This window comes from Salvelinus alpinus, chromosome 15 (genome assembly GCF_045679555.1).
Source record: "Salvelinus alpinus chromosome 15, SLU_Salpinus.1, whole genome shotgun sequence".
Lineage (NCBI taxonomy): Eukaryota > Metazoa > Chordata > Actinopteri > Salmoniformes > Salmonidae > Salvelinus > Salvelinus alpinus.
The window spans coordinates 51,041,599-51,069,563 of record NC_092100.1 but is presented as its reverse complement, the minus strand read 5'-3'; the positions used below and the strand labels follow the sequence as shown (position 1 = coordinate 51,069,563).

At 42.2% G+C, this 27,965-nt stretch overlaps 1 protein-coding gene across 1 annotated transcript in view; it reads left to right on the top strand.

Moving 5' to 3' along the window:
• The first annotated feature begins 316 nt into the window (after nt 1–316).
• LOC139540293 (F-actin-capping protein subunit alpha-2-like) overlaps nt 317–27,965 on the top strand; it is a 46,958-nt gene continuing 19,309 nt past the window's right edge. The window contains exons 1-2 of the mRNA XM_071344034.1: nt 317–459; nt 19,239–19,302. Of these exons, the coding sequence (XP_071200135.1) occupies nt 421–459; nt 19,239–19,302 (103 nt within the window). The 5' untranslated portion in view covers nt 317–420. The remainder of the gene's footprint in view (nt 460–19,238; nt 19,303–27,965) is intronic.

Sequence of the window (27,965 nt, the reverse complement as noted above, 5' to 3'; positions counted from 1 at the left end):
TACCATCTAGTGGAAATAAATAGAGCATACACGGACCTGAATGACATACTGTATACCACATGCATTGATACATTACTGCAAATGTGGTCAAATGGTGTAAATACATTTCACCCCCCAAAAATCAGAAACAAGATACAACTGGCAATTCATTCTAACTGGGTACTTTTAACACGCATGCTATACTTATAATATATAACACAATTTACAACTATATTATTTCAATGTCATTTCGTTTTACCAAACATATGCTTTCAAATGTTCAACACATGAAGTAGGACTGAAGTGCTTATGGATAATAATGAGTACCTGATTGGTGAAGTGATATATTTAATATGTATGGGCACACACATCAAAATCAACTGTATGATGTTGCCGAAATTGTGATTCGGTTTCGACAAGCTGGTGGTGCCGGAAGAAAAGATGGCGGATCATGAGGAGCAGTTATCTGATGAGGCTAAGGTAAGATTACGTTTTTACCCACATTGGAGGATATATGATATCTTTAGGGTTGTATGTGCATGCTTTTATTTAAGCTACTGTGTATAAAAGCTGGATAAACAAACCGCGATTATTGCTAGTCTAACGTTAGTCTAGCTATTATTTTTAGCTCGGCAGCCGCTCTGCCCAACTTCCGCTCCTTTGCGAATCTCAAATGCAGACTCCTTGTACGGTCCTAGCTCTAAAATAGGAACCGTGCAGCATATAACAAATTAATCAAAGTTAACCTCTCACCCTCCTAATCGAAAACATTGTAACAAACGTTGTGCTTTCATTTGTCTCTATCGCTTTGTGATCATGTCTTGAACTTCTCACGAATGAGCAGCTAACGTTAGTTAATAAGCTAGCAACCTACACCTCCTGTTAACGCTCTTTGCACAATGATTGCTGATAATGTGTTATTTACTGCCGTTTGTGTGTGACAGATATGATTGTAGTGTGGAATCTCGGATTTAAATATAGGTCCAACTAGCATGATGATCGCAAGAAGATAGCGACACTACCATTACGCTTGTTTACACTGCGCTGCACTGGGGTCGGAACGCAATCACGGTAATGGCAGAGATCCCTTTAACGCATACGTTCTGATAGCCAGGCTTGCTTCGCCCCCATGTTGGTGTAAGCAGGCTAGGTAGTGCTACGTATCAACAGTCAATCCACTAGGGGCTGGAAACTACAGTAGAGTGAGCTTCAATTGGTCAATCACGACGCAACGTCGCAGATTATTTGAATACAGTTCGGTTTATTCCAAATTTGGTCTCACCCATGCTCGCATTGCCCAATGGTCCCCCTGCCCACTTTGCTTCCTTCATTGAAAATGAATGGGCGTCCTTTGTTTCATCACCCTCAACATACTATATTCATCTCCTGTGTTACATTAAGACACTTTGGAGCCAGCACGAGATATATAGGTTGGAAAACATACCTCAATACAGGGGTGGGGTATTCCACTTTACTCCAAATGTTTCCTTTATCCACACTGCTCCACTGAGAAGCTTGAAATACTGCTAGCTAGCTATTTACTCTCCACTTGAGAGATGCTGAATGTACAGAACCCTACTGCTTTTTTTTGTATTTTAGTAGGATCCCCATTAGCTGTTGCAAAAGCAGCAGCTACTCTTTCTGGGGTCCACACAAAACATGACATAATACAGAACGTTAATAGACAAGAACAGCTCAAGGACAGAACTACATACTTTTTTTTTTAAAGGCACATGTAGCCTACATATCAATGCATACAAACTTATCTTGGTCAAATAGGTCAGTAGCTTAACACAGCCAGATACATAGTTGCGTACATGTCGTCTTTTGAAATGCCAGTTTGTGCCGATGTACCCAAGTGAGGGCTGAACTTGACAAGTGTACTATGGAAAAGCCTAAGAGAGCGTGGTGCAGTGGTTCCTCCTTCAGAGCCAGGAGAATGCAAGAATATGGCCTAGACTAATGGCGAAAAAGGCTTTCAGGTGTAGCCTACTGAAAATACGAGGCATATGCATGCCGTTCATTGAATTGGCTAGAGCAGATTGGCTGTAGATGGTTTGATAGGGGAAGTAAAGTGCAGCTTCACAGAGCCAGTATAGTGATCAGTTTACAAAACCTCCGAAATACCACAGCCCAGCCCCACTGCTGTCTGTCTGGTGTTGCCCTCCCACACGTACTTGACTACTCCTGTATCACTGTCTGCTCCACCCTGACTTGTAATGACTGTTTTAAGCCTCAGCCATTTAACATATACGTTGAAACTATGAACAACTGGTGTTTGGGTGTTAGTCGTGTGGTCTGTGTAATCTGAGACTTTACTGGAGGAATGTTGTCAAGTTCTCTAATTCACACCGTAGTTACTGGCTGGACAAATAGCCACACAGAGAACACTTTATTTGTTATTGGCCATCTCCATTTTGAAGTGTCATCATGATCTCTCTAGGTTAGGTCGAGTCCTATGTAACGGGGTTAATAACGTGCTGTTAGCTCCCTCCACAGCGAGCTTAAAATTATGCCGATGGAGCCATCCAATCGGTACATTTTTTTGTATGGCTCAATCGATTTGAACATTGTCAAGGAGGGTGGTCACGTGTTGCGAATCACTGGTTTGAGCCCAGTATGGGGCAGTCGGACAGTAAAGGAAGCTAAGCTGTTAACCCCTTTACTGTTAGAGCTGCAACTATAAAGCGGAAATTACAGACACCGGCATTGCCTCCCTCTTACCGAAGCATTTTGCGTACGTCAGACAATTTCTATGGTTTTTGCTACACAGCATTCTTGTTTATTGTTCTAAAACCATTATTTGGTCAACAGTAATAGCCTTTGCATTATGTTGATTCCTGCTATGAAAGTATCTGTCTGTTCCTGTTTCACTGTCAGCTGATGTGTGACCGAGCCACTCTCACTCCCATTGTGCACAAGGAGGGAGAGATGCATTCTGAGAATCACAAGCATATGACCCTTGCTCAAAATGCAATGGGAGAAAAACATGCAGTTCACTGCTGTTCTAGTTACAGAGAGAGGAGTCGCAGCTCTCTGTATGTATTTCTCACTTCTTAAAACCCCCTAAGGTTGATATCCACGCCAATTGAATTAGCATAATACAAAAATACCCATAAGAATGTCAGTTTAAGCTAGAGAGATGTTGTTGTTTTTTTGCGTTGGATTCATCTCAGTCCACCAGAGCATGTGAGCGGAGTTGAGCAGTTGGAAAACCCTGCTCATTGAGTGGTGCTTCCTCTCTGCCACTCCTCTCTGGCACTCCATGTCCTTTCCTACTGCTCTGCTAAAAATCGCTCTGTGCTCACAGGGGGAAAAAACTGCTGCTCCAAATTCGCTCCATTCATTAAAATCACAGTTTAACCAACACCCAGCTGTTTTGTTTGACTACCCGGACCTACCATTTTGGTTTTATAGTATTGAAATCAAACCGTATGAATTTGAATAAAAGTATTTGAATTAACGTGAAAAGGTGAATGTAAGAAGCGCATGTTTCGAACAGGCTACATGTCATATTAAACGGCATATAAACACTCTAAATAGGTCAGGAGCCAGACAGGGAGCCTAAGAAGGAATAAACATGAATTATTTAAACTATATTCTTTCAAGGCTATAGCCTACAAAGAAATGCATTGAAGCATTTGCTTGTGTGACACAATAGGCTGGTAGGGACATAAAGCGCTCAGCATTTTAAACAACATTTCGTTGTATTAAATCATTATAGTCTCTAAATTGCGCCTATAGGCTGTGACTTATTACAAATGAAACGAAAAATGACTTGATGCCTTTTTTGTATTCTTTTTTTAGAAACACGGGTTTGGCCACTCTGTGGCTTCAGGTTAACACGATGGTGCCTGGAGAGCAGGCCAGCAGCGGAGAATACGCTCTCCGCACATGCAGAGCCACTGGGGAGGCTAAACACCCTTTTGGCCATTCTTGCCAGGCTGGGCAGAGTTTATTTTTATATTTTTATTTATTTTTATATATATAGATAGGTCTAAATGTTTTTTGGCAAAATAACCCAATCAAAACGTAAAACTCCTTGAACGTGGGAATGTTCCAGGCCTATTGGGCCCAAATTAATGGCCTATTTGTATAGATAATAAAACAAAAATGAACAATGTTTAAGAGATCAGATTTTTTGTTTGCAAATACTTTGCTAAAATGACACACTTAGTTATCTACCCACCTCGTTCCTTTCTTTTCGCATGTGCACGTAGTGTGTACACCATCATGCTTTCGGGATATGTCTTTGCAGATTACACAATGATTATTTAGTTGTGGACAGACACTACATCACTACACTCCCTCTATTGGCCCTCATCTTTATAAGTCACCTTGATTTAGCACCTGTGTGTTTTATCAGTGTCTTTAGTGAACTCCATGACAGTAACTAAAGCAAGGGTCGATAGCGGCACACAAGTAGACTACAAATGCATGCTGGGCCGGGCATGCCCTGAGCTCGTGAAGTGAGTGCTACTGGGGCGAAATTGGAGCGGGCGAGAAGGTTGACGCGCCAGCCTTTGGGAATCTCGCGCCGCGTTCCAGTCAGATTGGGCACGCTCAGCTCCTCGCTCTGCAGTCCACTTATGTCGCACTGTCGCATCTCAATCAATCAAATGTGTATATATAAAGCCCTTTTTACATCAGCCGATGTCACAAAGTGCTATACAGAAACCCAGCCTAAAACCCCAAACAGCAAGCAATGCAGATGTAGAAGCACGGTGGCTAGGAAAAACTCCCTAGAAAGGCAGAAACCTAGAGAGGAACCAGGCTCTGAGGGGTGGCCAGTCCTCTTCTGGCTGTGCCGGGTGGAGATTATAACAGTGCATGGCCAAGATGTTAAAATGTTCATAGATGACCAGCAGGGTCAAATAATAATAATAATCACAGTGGTTGTAGAGGGTGCAACAGGTCAGCACCTCACGAGTAAATGTCAGTTGGCTTTTCATAGCCGATCATTCAGAGTTAGAAACAGCAGGTGAGAGTGAGTCAAAAACAGCAGGTCCTGGACATGGTAGCACGTCCGGTGAACAGGTCAGGGTTCCACAGGCAGAACAGTTGAAACTGGAGCAGCAGCACGACCAGGTGGACTGGGGACAACAAGAAGTCATCAGGCCAGACATGGTCCTAGGGCTCAGGTCCTGAGAGAGCGCATACTTAAATTTACACAGGACACCGGATAAGACAGGAGAAATTCTCCAGATATAACAGACTGACCCTAGACCCCCGACACAAACTATTACAGCATAAATACTGGAGGCTGAGACAGGAGGGGTCGGGAGACACTGCGTCCCCGTCCGGCGACACCCCCGGACAGGGCCAACCGGGCAGGATATAACCCCACCCACTTTGCCAACGCACAGCCCCCACACCACTAGAGGAATGTCTTCAAACCACCAACTTATTACCCTGAGACAAGACCGAGTATAGCTCACTGACATCTCCCACACGGCACGAACCCGAGGGGCGTGCCAACCCGGACAGGAAGATTACGTCTGTGACTCAACCCACTTAAGTGACGCACCCCTCCTAGGGGTGGCATGGAATAGCGCCAGTGACTAAGCCCCCATAATAGGGTTAGAGGTAGAGAATCCCAGTGGAGAGAGGGGAACCGGCCAGGCAGAGGCAGCAAGGACAGTTCGTCACTTCAGTGCCTTTCCGTTCACATTCACACCCCTGGGCCAGACAACACTCAATCATAGGACCTTCTGAAGAGGTGAGTCTTCAATAAAGACTTAAAGGTTGAGACTGAGCTCTATACGAGAAAGCCCTGCCTCCAGCTGTTTGCTTAGAAATTATAGGGACAATAAGGAGGCCTGGATCTTGTGACCGTAGCGTACGTGTAGGTATGTACGGCAGGACCAAATTGGAAAAATGGGTAGGAGCAAGGCCATGTAATGTTTTTTAGGTTAGCAGTAAAACCTTGAAATCAGCATCTGCGGTGAACGGTGGCAGCGCAAGAGAAGTGTTTGTCAGACCATGAGCTTACCGGAAAGTCTGTCTTCTCACAAAATCGTCTGTAGCGTCCGAATTGTTTGGTCTACACACTAATATGTGACTCGTTTCAAGAAACTAGGCGTATGTCGCACGTCACTACTTCACAGGAGAGGGATTTGAACGTAAACATTACATTTTTTATCAAAATGTGTTGTTCCAGAAGGCATTTCTGGCAAAAAAACATGTGAACTTTCATGTGCCTTTAATAACAAACTCACATGCCATCTGTAAATGGCAACGGAAAAAGTCAGGAAGCTTCCTGCTAGCTATAATTGGCTGAGATAATGAATGGGCTGGACATGCTGAGAGATGAGTTCAGATTGGTTTGCCATGTAGCATGCTTCTGTCTATAACATGAGCTGCTCAGTATGTGTAGGTAATCCTTTCTAATGCAGCTTTTTTGAACAATATCACAAAAAACTGCCCCAAAAAATGCTGTTTGCATTGCTAGTTATAGCCTAATGTTAGCTAGCTAACATTGAACCTAGTTGGTTAGCTTTAGCTACCTGCAGGTTCATGCATTGTAGTAACGTTATGAGTTGGGATTTTGGTTCATCGTTCAGTTGACTAAACAAAAGACTCCACTATGCAAGTAACCATTTCACTGTACCGTTTACACCTTCTGTATCCTGTGCATGTGACAAATGCATTTAGATGATATTTCATATAGTGTGTGTTTACCAGAGAATGTAATGTGAAAAATTAATTCTGTCACGTACAAAGTATATGTCCTAACCGACTTGTAAAAACTATAGTTTGTTAACAAGAAATTTGGAGTGGTTGAAAAACGAGTTTTAATGTCTCCAAGCTAAGTGTATGTAAACTTCCAACTTCAACTGTATTTTAGATTCTTCAAAGTAGCCACCCTTTGCCTTGATGACAGCTTTGCACACTCTTGGCATTCTCTCAACCAGCTTCACCTGGAATGCTTTTCCAATAGTCTTGAAGATGTTCCCACATATGATGAGCACTTGTTGGGTGCTTTTCCTTCACTCTGCGGTCCAACTTATCCCGAACTGTCTCAATTGGTTTGAGGCCGGGTGATTGTGGAGGCCAGGTCATCTGATGCAGCACTCCATCACTGTCCTACTTGGTCAAATAGCCCTTACACAGCCTGGCGGTGTGTTGGATCATTGTGCTGTTGAAAAACAAATGATAGTCCCACTAAGCGCAAACCAGATTGGATGGCGTAATGCTGCAGAATGCTGTGGTAGCCTTGCTGGTTAAATGTGCCTTGAATTCTAAATAAATCAGCGATGGTGTCACCAGCAAAGCACCATCAGGCAACATTCTCCATGCTTCATGGTGGGAACCACACATGCCGAGATCATCCGTTCACCTACTCTGCGGCTCACAAAGACATGGCAGGATCCAAAAATCTCAAATTTGGATTCATCAGAACAAAAGGACAGATTTTCACCGGTGTAATGTCCATTGCTCGTTTTCCTTGGCCCAAGCAAGTCTCTTCTTCTTATTGGTGTGTGTCTACGTTTTCTGTGGCGGTCATCATGAGAGCCAGTTTAATCATTGGGCTTGGTGGTTTTTGCGACTGCACTTGAAGATACTGCTTTGACTGACCATGTCTTCACTAATTTGTCTTTGCTTATTTGAGCTGTTCTTGCCATCATATGGACTTGGTATTTTACCAAATAGGGCTGTCTTCTGTATACCACCCCTACCATGTCACAACACAACTGATTGGCTGAAACGCATTAAGAAGTAAAGAAATTTCACAAATTAACTTTTTCGCAAGGCACACCTCTTATTCATCCCTTTACATTTGTGTGGATAAGGTAGTTGTTGTGAATTTGTTAATTACTTATTAGATATTACTGCATTGTCCAAACCAGAAGCACAACATTTCGTTACACATGGTCAGCAGATGTTAATGTGAGTGTATGTGACCAATAACATTTTATTTGAGTTGAAATGCATTCCAGGTGACTACCTCGTGAAGCTGGTTGAGAGAATGCCACAAGGGCAAAGCTTTCATCAAGGCAAAGGGTGGCTAGTTTAAGTATCTCAAATATAAAATATATTTTGATTTGTTTAACACTTTTGTTTTGGTTACTACATAATTCCATATGTGTTATTTCATTGTTTTGATGTCTTCACTATTATTCTACTATGTAGAAAATTTGTAAAAAATAAAGGGAAACCCTGGAATGAGTAGGTGTGTCCAAACTTTTGACTGGTACTGTACATGTTGGTTGTCTTGCTCTAGGACGCCCACAGGCTTCACAATACGTGTCTGAAAGCCTCCCGAGTGGAGCAGTGGTCTAAGATCCTGGTTCGAGTCCAGTCCCTGTCGCAGCCGTCCGTGACCGGGAGACCCATGGGGCGGCACACAATTGGCCCAGCGTCAGCAGGGTTTTGCAGGCAGGAATGTTCTTGTCCCATCGCGCTCTAGCGACTCCTGTGGCGGGCGGGGCCTAATGCACACTGACTCGGTCACCAGGTGTGCGGTGTTTCCTCCGACACATTGGTGCGCCTGGCTTCCGGGTTAAGCGGGCATTGTGTCAAGAAGCAGTGCAGCTTGGTTGGGTTGTGTTTCGGAAAAGAAGCGCGGCTCTTGACCTTCGCCTCTCCCGAGTCCATACGGGAGTTGCAGCGACGAGACAAGACTGTAACTACCAATTGGATACCACGAAATTGGGGGGGGGGCGGGGAAAGACTCATCTGAAAGCCCCCGGTACCAGTAAAAAAAATATGGAAGTACAGTGCATTCAGAAAGTATTCAGACCCCTTGACTTTTTCCACATTTTGTTACATTACAGCCTTATTCTAAAATGGATTAAATACACACAAAAAACTAAATTTTCACACAATACCCCATAATGACAAAGCGAAAATTGTTTAAAAACATATTTTTTTTTACATAAGTATTCAGACTCTTTGCTATGAGATTTGAAATTGAGCTCAGGCGCATCCTGTTTTTCCATTGATCATCATTGATGTTTCAACAACTTGATTTGAGTACACCTGTGGAAAATTCAATTGATTGGACATGATTTGGAAAGGTACACACTTGTCTATATAAGGGTCCAATAGTTGACAGTGCATGTCTGAGCAAAAACCAAGCCATGATGTCGAAGGAATTGTCCATAGAGATCCGAGACAGGATTGTGTCAAGTCACAGATCTTGGGAAGGGTACCAAAACATTTCTGCGGCATTGAAGGTCCCCAAGAACAGTGCCCTCAATCATTCTTAAATGGAAGAAGTTTGGAACCACCAAGACTTCCTAGAGTTGGACACCCAGTCAAACTGCACAATCGGGGGAGAAGGGCCTTGGTCAGGGAGGAGGTGACCAAGAACCCAATGGTCACTCTGACGGTGCTCCAGAGTTCCTCTGTGGAGATGGGAGCACCTTCCATAACGACAACCATCTCTGCAGCACTCCACAAATCAGGCCTTTCTGGCCACTCTACCAGACGGAAGCCACTCCTCAGTAAAAGGCACATGACAGCCAGCTTGGAGTTTGCCAAAAGGCTGTGCAGTGATGCTCCCCATCCAACCTGACAGAGCTTGAGATGATCTGCAGAGAAGAATGGGAGAAACTCCTCAAATACAGGTGTGCCAAGCTTGTAGTGTCATACCAATAAGACTTGAAGCTGTAATCGCTCCCAAAGGTGCTTCAACAAAGTACTGAGTAAAGGGTCTGAATACTTATGTGAATGTAATCTTTATATATTTTTTGTTAAATTTTAATACATACGTTTGTAAAATGTTCTAAAAACCAGTTTTTGCATTGTCATTATGGGGTGTTGTGTGTAGATTGAGGTTGTATTTATTCCATTTTAGAATACGACTAATGTAACAAAATGTAAAAGTCAAAGGATACTTTCTGAATATGGACACTGTTTAGTGCCAAAATTAAGGTGTTAATACAGGTTTAAAAAAAATAATAATAATAATGTTTCCTGATCTTTTGTATCTCTCAGATATAGGACAGACACTTCAGGACAAACTTCCTTTTGATTTTCTTTTTTGGGGGGGGCTATCTGTTCCATGTAGTGAATCTGCTATTCGGTGTGATTGTATGGGCTAATAGCAGAAAGGCCCAAAATAAAAGAAAAATTTTAGAAAAATTATACTTTAAGGGATCTTTTTCAAATTCAAAATCAAATGGCTGAAGAATCCTTGGAACCCTCCCCCGGCTTAGACAGGCCGTAGACGCTTATGGGTTAATATGAAGTTCATAGCACAAGTTTACATTAGTCTGTTGTATGGTTTTGATGCGCCTACGGAGCAGACTGTGCAATTTGCATTGAATAGGCCTACATCAAGTAGCCTATGCCTGCAGCTGTAAAGTTTTTGTAGGATGTTGTAGTCCAGCCTACATCATATATTTAGTTAGCAATCTAGATAAGTGTTTTGAGTTCCTACTTCCTCAGGTGGTGAATAATATTGCCTATATAGGCCAATAAGCACAAATGTTGGCAAATTTGTCTGAAGAGCCAAAAATATTTGATTCTTCTGGATCCAATTTTGACAGGTAGCACATCAAAATATCAATCATGCATTCTGATGATCTCCAGCCTTGTCCTCGTCAACATTCACACCTGTGTTAACGAGAGAATCACTGACATGATGTCAGCTGGTCCTTTTGTGGCAGGGCTGAAATGCAGTGGAAATGTTTTTGGGGGATTCAGTTCATTTGCATGGCAAAGAGGGACTTGGCAATTAATTGCAATTCATCTGATCACCCTTCATAACATTCTGGAGTATATGTAAATTGCCATCATACAAACTGAGGCAGCAGACTTTGAAAATTACTATTTGTCATTCTCAAAACTTTTGGCCACAACTGTACATTATTTTATTTAGGAATGTAGTGTAGCAAAAGTACTTTTAAGTATTTTTACTTAAGTATTTTACAGTAGTGCCCGTGGACCGTATCGGCAGTTGGGTTTAGCTGAACGCCCGGGGTAGCTTGCTTTGTATCGATTTTATGAGGGGTTAGTGTAACGGATTTATGAACGTGCTGTAAACTCACTCCACAGCTAGCTTGAAATGTTGCGGCTGGAGCCACCCAATCGGTGCCTTTTTTGTATGGCTCAATCGGTTTACACGTTGTCAACCATCGTGGTCATGTGTATGCTGTGAAGCAGATGATCACTGTTTCGAGCCCTGTGTGGGGACTGGGACAGTAGAGGAAGCTAAACTGTTTAGCAGCACCCTGACCTCTGTGACACCTACTTCTCCTGTGTGTTTTTGTGAAGAATGCATGGCCAAAGAAGGAATGCTTCTCTTTTCTGTGGATGTCTGCCCTGCGGTCATAGATTTGGATGTAGAGGAAATGGCCCCGGTGGTGCTATTCTGTCTACAATCAGCTCCACGTATGAGTCTTTCTATAAATAATGGGGCCAATGTGTGACATTGGTATAAACATTTCAAAATGGTTTGAAACAAAAATAAAAAAGCTTTTCATGCATTTCCACAAGTGTACTTGGAGGAATAAAAATGAATATATGCTAAATGGCCCATAACTCCAACTATACTACACCATAGGCGTAGGACTATGCATCCTTTTAAGCAGGGTTCGTACAGACATTGGCAAGTCACATTCAAAGACTTTCAGGGACGTTTTAAAGGACTTAATTGTAATTTAAGGACCTCAATGTTATACAATGATATATATTGTTTTATAATTGTACATATAGGACCTAATATGGAACCCATTTGCTGTTTTTATAATGAAAGTGACCACAAACCACGTTTGTTTTTAAAGGAAGGATTTGTATGGAAAGCCAAGTGGAAGCCAACATTACCCTCATAATAACTGCATGTGATTTTTCGAACAGAGTGGTGCAATACCCTTCAACTGAAACAGCGGGAAACAAACAAAAGTGGTCACATCTCAGAAAAAAGAAAAACCGATATAAAATGTAATCACAAATAATTATAAGGGAGCAGGAGAACTTATAAATTGTCTACAAAAATTACAGTATCTTATCAAGCCCCAAATTGAGGATATTTACATTTTAAGGTAGGCCTATTCCATTATTGGAATTTCTGAGCTCCAAATTCAAGTTCAGGTAGCCTACTTCAAGCCCCTTGTATTGTTTAAAATTGCAAGTCTAATATGGAAAACAAACTGTATTTTTCATGTTAATTCATTACCAGATAACCTAGTGGGCTTACTCACAATATTATGTAACTTGTCATTTATATACAGAATAATTAATAGGAATAGCGATGGGTGTTGCACAATAGTCTATCCTACACAGTTGTGCGAAGTAGACACAAAAACATGAACTCTATACCATGTTAGATTTAACAGAGAAAGCATCAAGACCCTGCTGTACATCAAGCAGACGACAACAAATGATCAACATCATTTCGCTAGGGATATTAGCTCCAGTGTGGATCCAGGCACCACGGTCTTCACCGGCATAATGAATGAGACACCAAAATATTCTGGACATTCCTCGCAAACATCTTTTTTCCCAGCACTTGTGATGTTGCATCGCATGCTTAATCACAACAGCTGTTTGTCATTTGACTGTCATTTTAGAAAATTCCTTTCTGGATCAGATGATGATGTGTGACAATATCGTGGCGTAACTAATCAGCTGGCCACCAAATGCGCACCCAACAATTATTATGCATCGTTATTGAAGAACCACGTCAATGACGGTATCAATTTAGGTTTTAAGTATGAAGGTAAGGTGACTCTTTCGGTTAAAAGCATTTGGTTTTGCAATGCATCAATTATTTTGGGTGAATGTGCCTATGAAAACTGTTTTCACCCCATAACATAGGAGTCGTAATGTCACGTAGTTACACTGCATTTCTGAGGTCTCTGTACAACAAACTGTCTGACGGCTAGATCCAGGATTCTTACAGGCTTCAAGTTCAATGTCTAATTGAACTGATTAATGCTAAATATGATATAAAGACAACTTACACTGCCATAAAGGCAAGGACAGAAAAGTAATGTTTTTTTTTAAATCAAATTTTATTTGGCACATGCGCAGAATACAACCTTACAGTGAAATGCTTACTTACAAGCCCTTAACCAACAATGCAGTTCAAGAAATAGAGTTAAGAAAATATTTACTAAATAAACTAAAGGGAAAAATTGAATAAAGTAACAATAACGAAGCTATATACAGGGGGTACTGGTACTGAGTCAATGTTTGGGGGTACAGATTAGTGGGTGTAGTTGGTACATGTAGGTAAGATGACTATGCATAGATGATTAACAGCGAGTAGCAGCAGTGTTAAAAACAAAGGGGGGTCAGTGTAAATAGTCCGGGTGGCCATTTTATTATTATTTGTTCAAGAGTTTTATGGCTTGGGGGTAAAATCTGTTAAGGAGCCTTTCGGACCTCGACTTGGTGCTCCGGTACCGCTTGCTGTGCGGTACTGGAGAGAACAGTCTGTGACTGGAGTCTTTGACAATTTTTTTGTGGTCTTCCTCTGACATGCCTAGTATATAGGTCCTGGATGGTAGGAAGCTTGGCCCCAGTGACGTACTGGGCCGTACGCACAACCTTCTGTAGCGCCTTACGGTCGGATGCCAAGCAGTGGCCATACCAGCTGGTGATGCAACCGGTCAGGATGCTCTCGATGGTGCAGGATGCTCTTTGTCACGCAATCTTGGATAAATCCATCAAGACACCAACCATGATAAAGAGTTAAACAGGTTTTAAATGAACATGTGACTTTTAAGTATAGCATTGACAACCCCCCCCCCCCCCCCCTTATTTATTAATGTAATGACATTTAAAAACATTTTTTTTTTTTTTAAGCAGATTTATTTTCAATTACTTAACTGTAACACGCTGGCCAGTGTAGGAAATCCTCACTGGTACCCCTAGTGTTTTACAGAAGACCCATATAGTCTGGGCCTGCTAAAGTAGGACTCTGGGGTGGAAGTATAAAATATCAATTAATTCAACCGGTGTTTAATAATTTGTTTACTGTGTTTCCTCTGCATATCTTCGCAGCAAGGTGCTTTAGCCCCCTGGTCCAAAGCAACATTCAAGGCTGCAAACACCAATAACATTCAGTTGAAACAAGAATAAGCTAGCATAAGTTTGAAGTTGTTTAGATCGGCAGTAGTATTAGTAGGTGAAACACTAACTGCATTTGTCAAAGAAACAAGATCAAGGGCTAGAAGAGCAGTGGTCTCAAGTTGTGCCAAAAGCTGAGGAATTGGGTAACATGCTGACCACTCGCGTTGCAAAATAAATTTAAACAAACATGTTATTCAATTATTGCACCCACCCTGCTCAACGAGCGTTGCCAAGCGCTAAAATAGAAGTCAGTTCTATTTGTGATGCTGAACACGGTGCAAATCCTGCCTCTCCCATCTCCTCCTCGTTTATAGAGGCAGATTCCCATGTGCCATCTCCTCATTGGTTATACCCACGTGGGTGATTGAAAGATGAACTGAGTTCGGTCGGTCATCGTGATACCTATGAAAGTTAGATGAAACTTAGTTAGATGCCAAAGAAGAAAAAGCCTGGAAGGAGGAGAGATAACTAGAAACTATTCGGTTGACCGTTTTATGTGTGGATTAATTGTCGGAGTAGAGGACCTTGTGCATTTCAGGTAAAAAGAACAAAGCCGCGTTTATATCCCAGGACAAAGCAAGCTAGCTAAATAGGACAAATTAGCTAGCAACTGCAAGCTAGCTAAATTGCCATAAATGTTTAATGCTTTTCGACCTGTCCCCAAATTAATATAATTGGTTCAGCGTTTGTTCTGATATTTTAACCTGTGTATCGTGTTTGGTGCGGGTGGACAAAGTCAATTTGCGCACGATGGCGCACAGTGTAAGAATGACAGATGAGAGTCTGAAGTGGTTGATAAACAGCTCAAAAGGTACTAGACATTTTGGTGGTTTTGTCCTTCTGCCCAATTTATTTTCGAGGTTCTGGTCCAGTTACTTGCAGGTACGTTGTGGAGATAAACGTGGTTGGCAGTGGATGGGGAATCTATTCTCCCCATCGCGTCAATGGATGTGACGGGACAGAAGACCATATGCAGGCTCTACATGTGTACAGTGATCCCTCGCCACTTCGCGGTTCACTTATCGCGGATTCGCTATTTCGCGGATTTTCATAATGCATTTTTTATTTTTTTTTGGTGCATTGTGCTCTGCATTCTGATTCGCTAAAAACTCACTCCCGCTTCTTGTATCAAAACATGCTACGAATTGTGCTATCATTTTGTCGTCTCGTGCAGTTATGTGTACGTACATAAAACAGCTTGGCAAATTTACATTAAGTTGGCCAGGAAGGAAGGAAGGACTAACGCTTGGTCGCTTAGCAACCATGGTGCGAATGGCCACTGAACTTAAGCGAGTAGCTGAGGAATGGGACCCTTTGATGAGCCGTTCATTACAGTTCTCCAACGTAATCGATGGTGGCATGTCGGTGTACAAGGATCTTTTTGCAAAGAAGAAAAAAGAGCGACAACAGCTGCCTATCACTATGCTCTTCTCCCGAACAAACACACCTGCACCGCGGGCTTCAGAAGAAGAGAACACTGCAGAGCGCAGTCAGGATGCAGCGGCCCAGTCTGAAGAGCAGTGAAACGGCCTACACGTGAGTCACTGTATTTGTATACATGTAATAGTTGCTAATTGTAAAAAAAAAAGAAGTTTTCTATTTCGCGGATTTCACTTATCGCGGGTCATTTTCGGAACGTAACCCCCGCGATAAACGAGGGATTACTGTACTGTTTTGCTAGTTTTTCTAGTTCTGTTCAAGGTGCCTATTCATAAAGGCCTAGTCCTATTACAAATATGGGGATGGATGGAGAGGTGCCAGGAAAGAGGATTCAGCCTCCTAGAGAATAGAGTTGGTGCCGTCTTCTACCTCTATAGGATTCCTGCAGGTCAGATTATACCACCCCCTCTCCCATTCCTCCTTCCTCTCTTGGTTTAGGGTTCTGGAGTGTCCCGATAAGTGGTGTGATTCTGGGATTAGGGTTAGTTCCACTGGAGATGTGTGTCTTTTGGGATAATAGATGCTACTGGGAGTGTGGATGTGGGGAAACCAACAACACATTATCACTGGAGGACAGAGAACACAGAGAGAACAGCTGGTGACCACAAAGACTAGGCTCCCGCAGGGGGTCTTTGTGTGCTCGTTGTGTATGTGTGCACATGACTTTGTTCGTACAGTGTATGTGTTTTGTGTTATTGTCTAGGCCTAAGTATGTTTTAGGTCAATTCCACGGTAACAGTGATGCTGAGATTTTTCACTTTAAAATGTGAAACAAGGATCGCAAAGTTACCAAACTTCTGCACTGATCTTCAAGTAAATGTGTTTTTGTAATATATTCTGTGGAAATTGGTAAAAGTTGTCCTTGTGCATAGAGTTGTATGGTTTGTTTAACTTTGCAATCATTCATTTTGTTTGCCGTACATTTTTAAAGTGAAAAATCACTCTATGGTAGAATTGCTCTTTATAAGATTGTAGCGAGTAGAGTGGCTGTCTAAGTTGTGCCCAAAATGTAAACAAAAAGGTTACGCCCTTTGTTGGGAGTTGAGGAAAGTGTCACAATTTTCCTCTTGAGTCTGTCCTACGATCCGCTGTCTGTCCTACGATCCGCTGTCTGTCCTACGATCCGCTGCCTGTCCTATGATCCGCTGTCAGCATCCCTGTTCTCAGTGTTCCTGTGAAATGACCTAAGTGTGTGTGTGTGTGTGTGCCCGCCCACCTGGGTGTGATTCAAACCTAGCGCCATAAGTGGTTTCTTCTGCGGACACGACAGCTCAAGTTCTCTCACGCCAAACAGCCAGTTAGTCAGAGGCACAGATTAAGTTGCAGAACAATAATTGTCTGTGTGTGTCGTCTGTCAAGACCAAAGCTCTCCACGTGCTGAAGAATCGCTGCATTGTCTCGTGTCATAAAATACTCACAGCTGTCACAAGGCCATGGCCAATAAAGAGTTAATGAAGTGCCATTCGGTCTTTATTTGCGCTCTGCACAGAGGTGTCACTGTTTAAAGAATAAAGATAGCCAAGTGATTATGATATTCAGTGTTTTGTGGTGGCAAGTGAGATGCAATGACATGCTAGGGGTTCCCATATAATTCCAGTCATTGATCCAACAACTATCCATTTAAAAGCGCGTCTTGGCAGAAATGTATATGAGTGCATTTGGAAAGTAATCAGACCCCTTGAATTTTTTCACATTTTGTTACGTTACAGCCTTATTCTAAAATGTATTACATTTTTTCCCCCTCAATCTGCACAAAATATCCCATAATGACGAAGCAAAAATAGGTTTAGACATTTTTGCAAATGTATTACAAAAAAAATATATATATAGATATGTATATGTACAGTGGGGAGAAGAAGTATTTAATACACTGCCGATTTTTTTGCAGGTTTTCCTACTTACAAAGCATGTAGAGGTCTGTAATTTTTATCATAGGTACACTTCAACTGTGAGAGACGGAATCTAAAACAAAAATCCAGAAAATCACATTGTATGATTTTTAAGTAATTAATTTGCATTTTATTGCATGACATAAATATTTGATACATCAGAAAAGCAGAACTTAATATTTGGTGCAGAAACCTTTGTTTGCAATTAGAGATCATATGTTTCCTGTAGTTCTTGTCCAGGTTTGCACACACTGCAGCAGGAATTTTGGCCCACTCCTCCATACAGACCTTCTCCAGATCCTTCAGGTTTCGGGGCTGTCGCTGGGCAATACGGACTTTCAGCTCCCTCCAAAGATTTTCTATTGGGTTCAGGTCTGGAGACTGGCTAGGCCACTCCAGGACCTTGAGATGCTTCTTACGGAGCCACTCCTTAGTTGCCATGGCTGTGTGCTTCGTGTCGTTGTCATGCTGGAAGACCCAGCCACGACCCATCTTCAATGCTCTTACTGAGGGAAGGAGGTTGTTGGCCAAGATCTCGCGATACATGGCCCCATCCATCCTCCCCTCAATACGGTGCAGTCGTCCTGTCCCCTTTGCAGAAAAGCATCCCCAAAGAATGATGTTTCCAACTCCATGCTTCACGGACCAAGGTTTGGTAACTAACTACTGACATGGTACAAATTGGTTTCATGAGAATCACCCCACTAGTCGCAATGAAGCGCATCATGCCTTTTATTCACGCCCAACAGATGTGTTGTTGGCGTCACCCTGCCACCTCACTGGGTTTACTTCTATATCGTAACGATATGATGGGGTTGTTTAAGGGTAACACTTATTTTTTAAAGACAACATATTCTCTCTTACGAAAGCGACCCGACCCAAGAGGGAGCAAACGAAATGAAACCGCACAGCATCTCACAATGCTAGGCCATAAGAGCAGAGTTGAGCGTAAATGGAGCATAACAGATAGCCCCGTAGTGGCCCAGCAGTGTTTTCAAGTAAAGTTTGTTTACATCTCTCTAAAGCATAATAAGGGAGTCCTGATCCAAATGGTTCCTCCGCAGGGATTTCAGCAATGCACATACTCTCTTTCCAGAGCAACACACACACGTAAGAGTCCCTGAGGGCCTCTCTGGCTCACACCGTATCATCACTCATTATGAGAATCGGTCTGCAGCTCGTGCCATGCACCAAAGCTTCTCATACACACCACTGATGATGGCCCAAGGGAGAGAGCAAATCACGCGCGCACACACACACACACACACACCTCCCTTTCCCAACTTGTCAGTCCAGGGGGGTGGGGGGCGGGGATGATGGACTAGCCAAACCAGTGAAGCCACATGCCAAAATCCGTACACTGGCAGAGAGAGCGGGAGGGGTGTACTTCACCACTAGGCTTCTCAGCACATTTTCATGCCCTTATATGTTCATGAGCCACTCGAGGGAGGGGCTGCCCGCCCCTCGCTGTCAGTTTCACATATCACCTCCAAACAGGAAGTGTTGTGGTGCAACTGAGTAGCGGCGGGCAGACAGATGCTGGAGGCGCCGACCTTATGAAGAGAGGGCAACTCTCTGGGTGTACAGTGGCTGAGAAGTGAGAATTGTGGTAGTGAACTCACTGTATTCGTCCTTCATGATTTAGCCTCAATAACAGAAAAGACAGGGAGAGGAAAGTTGACCATAAATGGATGAAAACATATCTACCCAATGTTATCCCTATCCCTCTGTGCTGGTCCTGATGTTAATGTTGCTGACCTCACCAGTCTCCAGACCTGAGATCTCAAAGTTTAGGAAAACGTTTGTCTGTGTGACTCACTGATCTAAGAGATTTGTGTTGGTACTAAGCCTACCCTTGCATTTCTGACGTTTGTGTTTGAAAGTGTGTTCCTTTTGTTTTTGCAGGTACGCATAGCAGCAAACTTTGTCATCCACGCCCCACCAGGAGAGTTCAATGAAGTTTTCAACGGTGAGCTTTTGTGTGTGGCCTATGTTTTAGGATGCGTGTGTGTTGACCAAAGCCAGAAGCAGGGGATCACAACTCGCACTTTAGGTAGTAAGCTGTAGCGAGTATTTCTCCCTAGAGATGTTATGACACATAATTCCTCAGCACCTTGAAACCACACACATACAGAGCCTTCTCTCTTAGCATCTAGCTAACACTCACACATACAGAGCCTTCTCTCTTAGCATCTAGCTAACACTCACACATACAGAGCCTTCTCTCTTAGCGTCTAGCTAACACTCACACATACAGAGCCTTCTCTCTTAGCGTCTAGCTAACACTCACACATACAGAGCCTTCTCTCTTAGCGTCTAGCTAACACTCACACATACAGAGCCTTCTCTCTTAGCGTCTAACTAACACTCACACATACAGAGCCTTCTCTCTTAGCGTCTAGCTAACACTCACACATACAGAGCCTTCTCTCTTAGCGTCTAGCTAACACTCACACATACAGAGCCTTCTCTCTTAGCGTCTAGCTAACACTCACACATACAGAGCCTTCTCTCTTAGCGTCTAGCTAACACTCACACATACAGAGCCTTCTCTCTTAGCGTCTAGCTAACACTCACACATACAGAGCCTTCTCTCTTAGCGTCTAGCTAACACTCACACATACAGAGCCTTCTCTCTTAGCGTCTAGCTAACACTCACACATACAGAGCCTTCTCTCTTAGCGTCTAGCTAACACTCACACATACAGAGCCTTCTCTCTTAGCGTCTAGCTAACACTCACACATACAGAGCCTTCTCTCTTAGCGTCTAGCTAACACTCACACATACAGAGCCTTCTCTCTTAGCGTCTAGCTAACACTCACACATACAGAGCCTTCTCTCTTAGCGTCTAACTAACACTCACACATACAGAGCCTTCTCTCTTAGCGTCTAACTAACACTCACACATACAGAGCCTTCTCTCTTAGCGTCTAGCTAACACTCACACATGTAAGCTCTCTCTAGTTTTCTTAACTATCAGCTCTGAAAGAGAGGTGAGCCTTGTTTTTTAATTTAATTGAACCCTTATTTAACTAGGCAAGTCAGTTAAGAACAAATTCTTATTTACAATGACGGCCTACCAAAAGGCCTGCTGCGGGGACGGGGGCCTGGGATTTAAAAAAAATACAATATAAATATAAGACAAAACACACATCACAACAAGAGAGACACAACACTACATAAAGCGAGACCTAAGACGACAACATAAGGCAGCAACACATAACAACAAAGCATGGTAGCAACACAACATTGTAGCAGCACAAAAACATGGTCCAAACATTATTGGGCACAGTCAACAGCACCAAGGTCAAGAAGGTAGAGACAACAATACATCACACAAAGCAGCCACAACTGTCAGTAAGAGTGTTCATGATTTGAGTCTTTAAATGAAGAGATTGAGAACTGTCCAGTTTGAGTGTTTGTTACAGCTCGTTCCAGTCGCTAGCTGCAGCGTACTGGAAAGACGAGCGACCCAGGGATGTGTGCGCTTTTGGGGACCTTTTAACAGAATGTGATTGGCAGAACGGGTGTTGTATGTGGAGAATGAGGGCTGCAGTAGATATCTCAGATAGGGGGGAGTGAGGCCTAAGAGGGTTTTATAAATAAGCATCAACCAGTAGGTCTTGCGACGGGTATACAGAGATGACCAGTTTACAGAGGAGTATAGAGTGCAGTGATGTGTCCTATAAGAAGCATTGGTGGCAAATCTGATGGCCGAATGGTAAAGACCATCTAGCCGCTCGAGAGCACCCTTACCTGTCGATCTATAAATTACATCTCCGTAATCTAGCATGGGTAGGATGGTCATCTGAATCAGGGTTAGTTTGGCAGCTGGGGTGAAAGAGGAGCGATTACGATAGAGGAAACCAAGTCTAGATTTAACTTTAGCCTGCAGCTTTGATATGTGCTGAGAGGACAATGCACCATCTAGCCATACTTCCAAGTACTTGTATGCGGTGACTACCTTAAGCTCTAAAACCCTCAGAGGTAGTAATAACACCTGTGGGAAGAGGGGCGTTCTTCTAACCAAACCACATGAACTTTGTTTTGGAGGTGTTCAGAACAAGGTTAAGGGTGGCGAAAGCTTGTTGGACACTAAGAAAGCTTTGCTGTAGAGCATTTAACACAAAATCCGGGGAGGGACCGGCTGAGTATAAGACTGTGCCATCTGCATATAAATGGATGAGAGAGCTTCCTACTGCCGAAGCTATGTTGTTGATGTAAATTGAGAAGAACGTGGGGCCTAGGATTGAGCCTTGGGGTACTCCCTTGGTGACAGGCAGTGGCTGAGACAGCAGATTCTCTGACTTTATACACTCTTTGAGAGAGGTAGTTAGTGAACCAGGCCAAAGACCCCTCAGAGACACCAATGCTCCTTAGCCGGCCCACAAAAATGGGATGGTCTACCATATCAAAAGCTTTGGCCAGGTCAATAAAAATAGCAGCACAATATTGCTTAGAATCAAGGGCAATGGTGACATTGAGGACCTTTTTAAGGTTGCAGTGACACATCCATAACCTGAGCGGAAACCAGATTGCATACCCGAGAGAATACTATAGACATCAAAGCCAGTCAGTTGATTATTGACAAGTTTTTACAACACTTTTGATAAGCAGGGCAAAATAGAAATAGGCCTGTAACAGTTAGGATCAGCTTGATCTCCCCCTTTTAAATAAAGGATGAACTGTGGCTGCCTTCCAAGCAATGGGAACCTCCCCAGAAAGGAGAGACCGGTTAAAAAGGTTGGAGATTGGCTTTGCGATGATAGTGGCAGCAACCTTAAAGAAGAAAGGGTTTAAACCATCTGACCCAGATATTTTTGGGGGGTGAAGTTTAACCTCTCTAGGGTACGTGAGACGGTAGCATCCCACCTCTTCAACAGCCAGTGAAACTGCAGGGCGCCAAATTCAAAACAACAGAAATCCCATAATTAATATTCCTCAAACATACATGTATTTTACACCATTTTAAAGATACACTTGTTGTAAATCCAGCCACAGTGTCCGATTTCAAAAAGGCTTTACGACGAAAGCAAACCAAACGATTATGTTAGGTGAGTGCCTATTCACAGAATAACACAGCCATTTTTCCAGCCAAAGAGAGGATTCACAAAAAGCAGAAATATAGATCAAATGAATCACTAACCTTTGATCTTCATCAGATGACACTCATAGGACTTCATGTTACACAATACATGTATGTTTTGTTCGGTAAAGTTCATATTGATATCCAAAAATCTGAGTTTACATTGGCGCCTTACGTTCAGAAGTCACAAAACATCCTTTGATTTTGCAGAGAGCCACATCAATTTACAGGAATACTCATAATAAACATTGCTAAAAGTTACAACTGTTATGCATGGAATTTTAGATGCACTTCTCCTTAATGCAACCGCTGTGTCAGATTTCAAAAAAGCTTTACGAAAAAAGCAAACCATGCAATAATCTGAGTTGGCGCTCAGGGCCCAATCAAGACACAAATATAGCCGCCATATTATGCAGTCAACAGAAGTCAGAAGTAACATTATAAACATTCACTTACCTTTGATGATCTTCATCAGAATGCACTCCCAGGAATCCCAGTTCCACAATAAATGTTTGTTTTGTTCGATAATGTCCATCATTTATGTTCAAATTCCTCCTTGTTGTTCTAGCGTTCAGTACACTTTCCAAACTGTCGACGCGTGGGCAGGTCCAGCGGAAAGTACGGACGAAAAGTTAAAAAAGTTATATTACAGTCCGTAAAAACATGACAAACGAAGTATTGAATCAATCTTTAGGATGTTTTTTACATAATTCTTCAATAATGTTCCAACCGGAGTATTCCTGTGTCTTCAGAATTGCGATGGAACGGAGCTTGCTCTCACGTGAACGCGCATGGTCACCTCATGGCAGACCTGACTCATTCCTCTCTCCTTCGGCCCCACTAAACAGTAGAGGCATCAGACAAGGTTCTAATGTCTGTTGACATCTAGTGGAAGCCTTAGGAAGTGCAACATTACCAATATCCTACTGTATCTTCAATAGGAGCTGAGTTGAAAATCGACCAACCTCAGATTTCCCACTTCCTGGTTGGATTTTTTCTCGGGTTTTTGCCTGCCTGATGAGTTCTGTTATACTCACAGACATGATTCAAACAGTTTTAGAAACTTCAGAGTGTTTTCTATCCAAATCTACTAATAATATGCATATTCTAGCTTTTATGGCTTTGTAGCAGGCCGTTTACTCTGGGCATACTTTTCAGCTTTTCATGAAAATACTGCCCCCTACCCCAAAGAAGTTAAGGAGCTCCTTTAGCACCTCGGACTCCGTTGACTGCCTGCAGGGAGAAATTTTGTAGCTGGGCAGTGGGAAAAAGGGAGAAGCATCAGGGATAGTCGCATTATAGGGGGTGGGAGATGAGGAAATGTAGGACGGGCAAGGAGGCATGGCTGAGTCAAATAGGAATCCTGACTTAATGAAGTGGTGATTTAAAGAGCTCACTCATGTGCTTCTTGTCAGTAACAACCACCTCATCAACATTAAGGGACATGGTCAGCTATGAGGAGGAGGGTTATTCTCCAGGTCTTTAACTGTTTTCCAGAACTTCCTGGGGTTAGACCCACAGAGAGAGAACTGCTCCTTAAAGTAACTAACTTTGGCCTTCCTGGATAGCCTGAGTGCACGTATTTCTCATTTGCCTGAACAATAGCCAGTCAGCCTGCGTGTGCCGAGCGTTTCGCCAAATGCAATTCTTGAGGTGGAGTAACTCTGCAAGATCACGGTCGAACCAGGGGCTGAACCTGTTTTTAATTCTCATTTTCTTTATGGGGACGTGTTTGTTAACAATACCACTGAAAATATCAAAAAAGAAGGCGTCTTCGAAAGAGGGATCACACTGATTCTATACCATTTTACAGAGGCCAGTTCATGAAGGAAGTTTTTTAGCAAGCGTCTATGACAAATCACAACAGTGCGTGTGTGCGTGAGGCGAGCGAACGCTCGGGAGAGAGGGGTGAGTGTGGTGGGGGTACTGTACCAGACAGGGGGAGACAGGCCTTCTGTATAGCTTGGAAAAAGAACATTGGAAGCAGTAATCTCTGGTTAATTTTGGTCAAAATTAGGTTGTAGGTTTGGAGTATTGATCTGGAGCTTAAGGCCATGCTGTGGAGGGTAGCATCATGCATATGTACCTGTCGAAATAATCCAAGTTTAACTAACTCCAAATCTATCCTTTTGTAAAAAAAACATGTTGAAAGATGTGAGAGCTCCCATTTAGCTGTCTCTCTCTGAGGGGGGCGTGTCAACAAAGTTTGACACGTAGCTGGCCCATATCCCCCTCAGAATGTGCACTAGGCCTATACTGCTAACATAAAGCATGAATGGCAGACCAGTTATCACTAGGGCTGTTACGGTGACCGTGTTACCGCCACACCAGCGGTCATGAGTCATGACGGCAGTCAAATTCCACGTGACTGTTTAGTCATAGTAATTAGGCTTCTCCCAGCTCTGATGCTGATGATGGTCATTAACCTCCCTTGGGTACGTGAGACGTTAGCGTCCCACCTCTTCAACAGCCAGTGAAACTGCTGTGCGCCAAATTCAAATACAGAAATACTCATTATAAAAATTCAGAAAACAAAACATATTTTACATAGGTTTAAAGATTAACTTCTTGTGAACTTCGGTGTCAGATTTAAAAAATACTTTACGGCGAAAGCATACCTTACGATTATTTGAGAACATAGCCCACTAGACAAATCATTACAAACAGTAACCAGCCAAGTAGAACAGTTACACAAATCAGAAATAGAGATAAAATTAATCGCTTACCTTTGATGATCTTCATATGGTTGCACTCAGCAGACATTCATTTACTCAAATGTTCCTTTTGTTCGATAAAGTCTCTTTATATCCAAAAACCTCAGTTTTGTTCGCGTTTTCTTCAGTAATCCACAGGCTCAAACGCAGTCAAAACAGGAAGACAAAAAAATCTAAATTGTATCCGTAAAGTTCATAGAAACATGTCAAACGATGTTTGTATTCCATCCTTCAGGTTGTTTTTAGCCAAAATAATTGATAATATTTCAACAGCACAATAACGTCGTCAATTTAAAAGGTAAACAAGAAAGGCACTCTCTCGGTTGCGCGCATGAAAAAGCTCTGTGACACTTTAGGGTCCACTCATTCAGACTGCTCTTACTTTCTCATTTTTCAGGTTACAAGCCTGAAACAATTTCTAAAGACTGTTGACATCTAGTGGAAGGCATATAAACTGCAATTTGAGTCCTAAGTCAATGGATACTGTAACGGCATTGAATAGAAAACTACAAAACCAACAAAAAAAAACGACTTCCTGAATGGATTTTTCTCAGGTTTAAGCCTGCCAAATCAGTTCTGTTATACTCAGACACTATTTTAACAGTTTTGGAAACTTTAGAGTTTTTTATCCAAATCTACCAGTTATATGGATATCATATCTTCTGGGCCTGAGAAGCAGGCAGTTTAATTTGGGCATGCATTTCATCCAAAATTCCAAATGCTGCCCCTTACCCTAGTGAAGTTAATAGCTTACCAAACTTGCTAACTGCCAGGTACTCAGCACTCTATTGTCCCTCTAATCACTTTGACATCAATGCAAATGTAATCGCAAATCTAATCAAACACTTCATGAGCGCTCATGTTGCACAACATTTATTTAGGCTATGCACCTACGTGAGAACAGTGATTGCCTCTGTTAAAAAGAAGATCCCATCAGCTTTCTATAGGCTAGGCCTACTATATGTATTTCTCACCTAATATGAAGCACATTGCTTCTCTTTACAACAGGAGTATAGCCTACCTGGCTGACATGAAAATGAACCATGGGAAAAGCGTCCTCCATTCGCTATTTAAGTGCACAGATGATGTGTTTTTTCCCCGCTGCCCCTGTTTCGAGACAGGTGCATGATAATGGTCCATTTTTAAATCAAAACAAATTTCACACATTATTTAGTATATGTTAAGACCAGATTAAATCAAGAGTGTGAGGGGTGCCAATATTAGCCGATCACTTATGAATGATATGTTATGACTTGTGAATGATGCCCAGCATAAGGCAAGAAACAGCGCATGCTTTTTTTGTGACTTTTTCCAGGTTTGTATCACAACTAAAGTGGCCAAATAACTTCTTAAAATGAAGCACATTAATCAGCTTTACAATGGGTGTTGAGCCTAACTGGCATACATAAGCAGTGCTTGAGTTTCAAGTTTGAGGAAGATAATTTTCACCATAAAAATACACCTTTTATTTATTTATATATATATATATAAAGCTTTACGTGGATAATCACATTTGTGGTCACTTTTGAGAATGGTGTGTTGCTGCTAATGGAACATTTGCACTTATAGTTTACTGCGATGTGCGCTTTGCTGCTCTTATAATGTGAAGAAATAGCCTAACTTTTTATTGCTACTGTAAATAATGTGAACCCTATGGAATTACCTGGACTTCTACATAAATTGGTCTCCTGCAAAATGTCTTGATAAACTTGGGAATTCATTTTTCCGTCGATGATAGCAAGCTGTCCAGGCCCTGAGGCAGCAAAGCAGCCCCAAACCATGATGCTCCCTCCACCATACTTTACAGTTGGGATGAGGTTTTGATGTTGGTGTGCTGTGCCTTTTTTTTTTCTCCACACTTAGTGTTGTGTGTTCCTTCCAAACAACTCAATTTTTTAGTTTTATCTGTCCACAGAATATTTTGCCTGTAGCGCTGTGGAACATCCAGATGCTCTTTTGCGATCTTCAAACGTGCAGCATTGTTTTTTTTGGACAGCAGTGGCTTCTTCCATGGTGTCCTCCCATGAACACCATTCTTGTTTAGTGTTTTACATATCGTAGACTCGTCTATAGAGATGTTAGCATGTTCCAGAGATTTCTGTAAGTCTTTAGCTGACACTCTAGGATTCTTCTCATTGAGCATTCTGCGCTGTGCTCTTGAGGTAGAGTAGCAACAGTGCTGAACTTTCTCCATTTATAGACAATTTGTCTTACATTGGACTGATGGACATCAAGGCTTTTAGAGATACTTTTGTAACCCTTTCCAGCTTTATGCAAGTCAACAATCCTTTGTCTTGGGTCTTCTGAGATCTATTTTGTTTGAGGCATGGTTCACATCAGGCAATGCTTCTTATGAAATAGCAAATTCAAATTTTGTGAGTTTTTTGTAGGGCAGGGCAGCTCTAACCAATATCTCGTCTCAAGTCGTTAGCCTAGGGGTTCACATACTTTTTCTAACCTACACTGTGAATGTTTTAAATGTATTCAATATAGACAAGAAATATACAATGTGTTATTAGTTTAAGCACACTGTTTGTCTATTGTTGTGACTTAGATGAATGTCAGATCTAAATTGATGCAGAAATCCAGGTAATTCCAAAGGGTTCACATACTTTTTCTTGCCACTGTATTAACATTTTAAGCTAAACGTTCTCAACTGTTGCATCGGGCTCATTGCTTGAAATAGGTTTTTTGATGCTAGTGGTTACATTAATTTGGGATCTATTGCATCCCACAACTTTACCAGACTATGATTGGAAAATTTACAGTGCATTAGGAAAGTATTCAGACCCCTTGACTTTTTCCACATTTTGTTACGTTACAGCCTTATT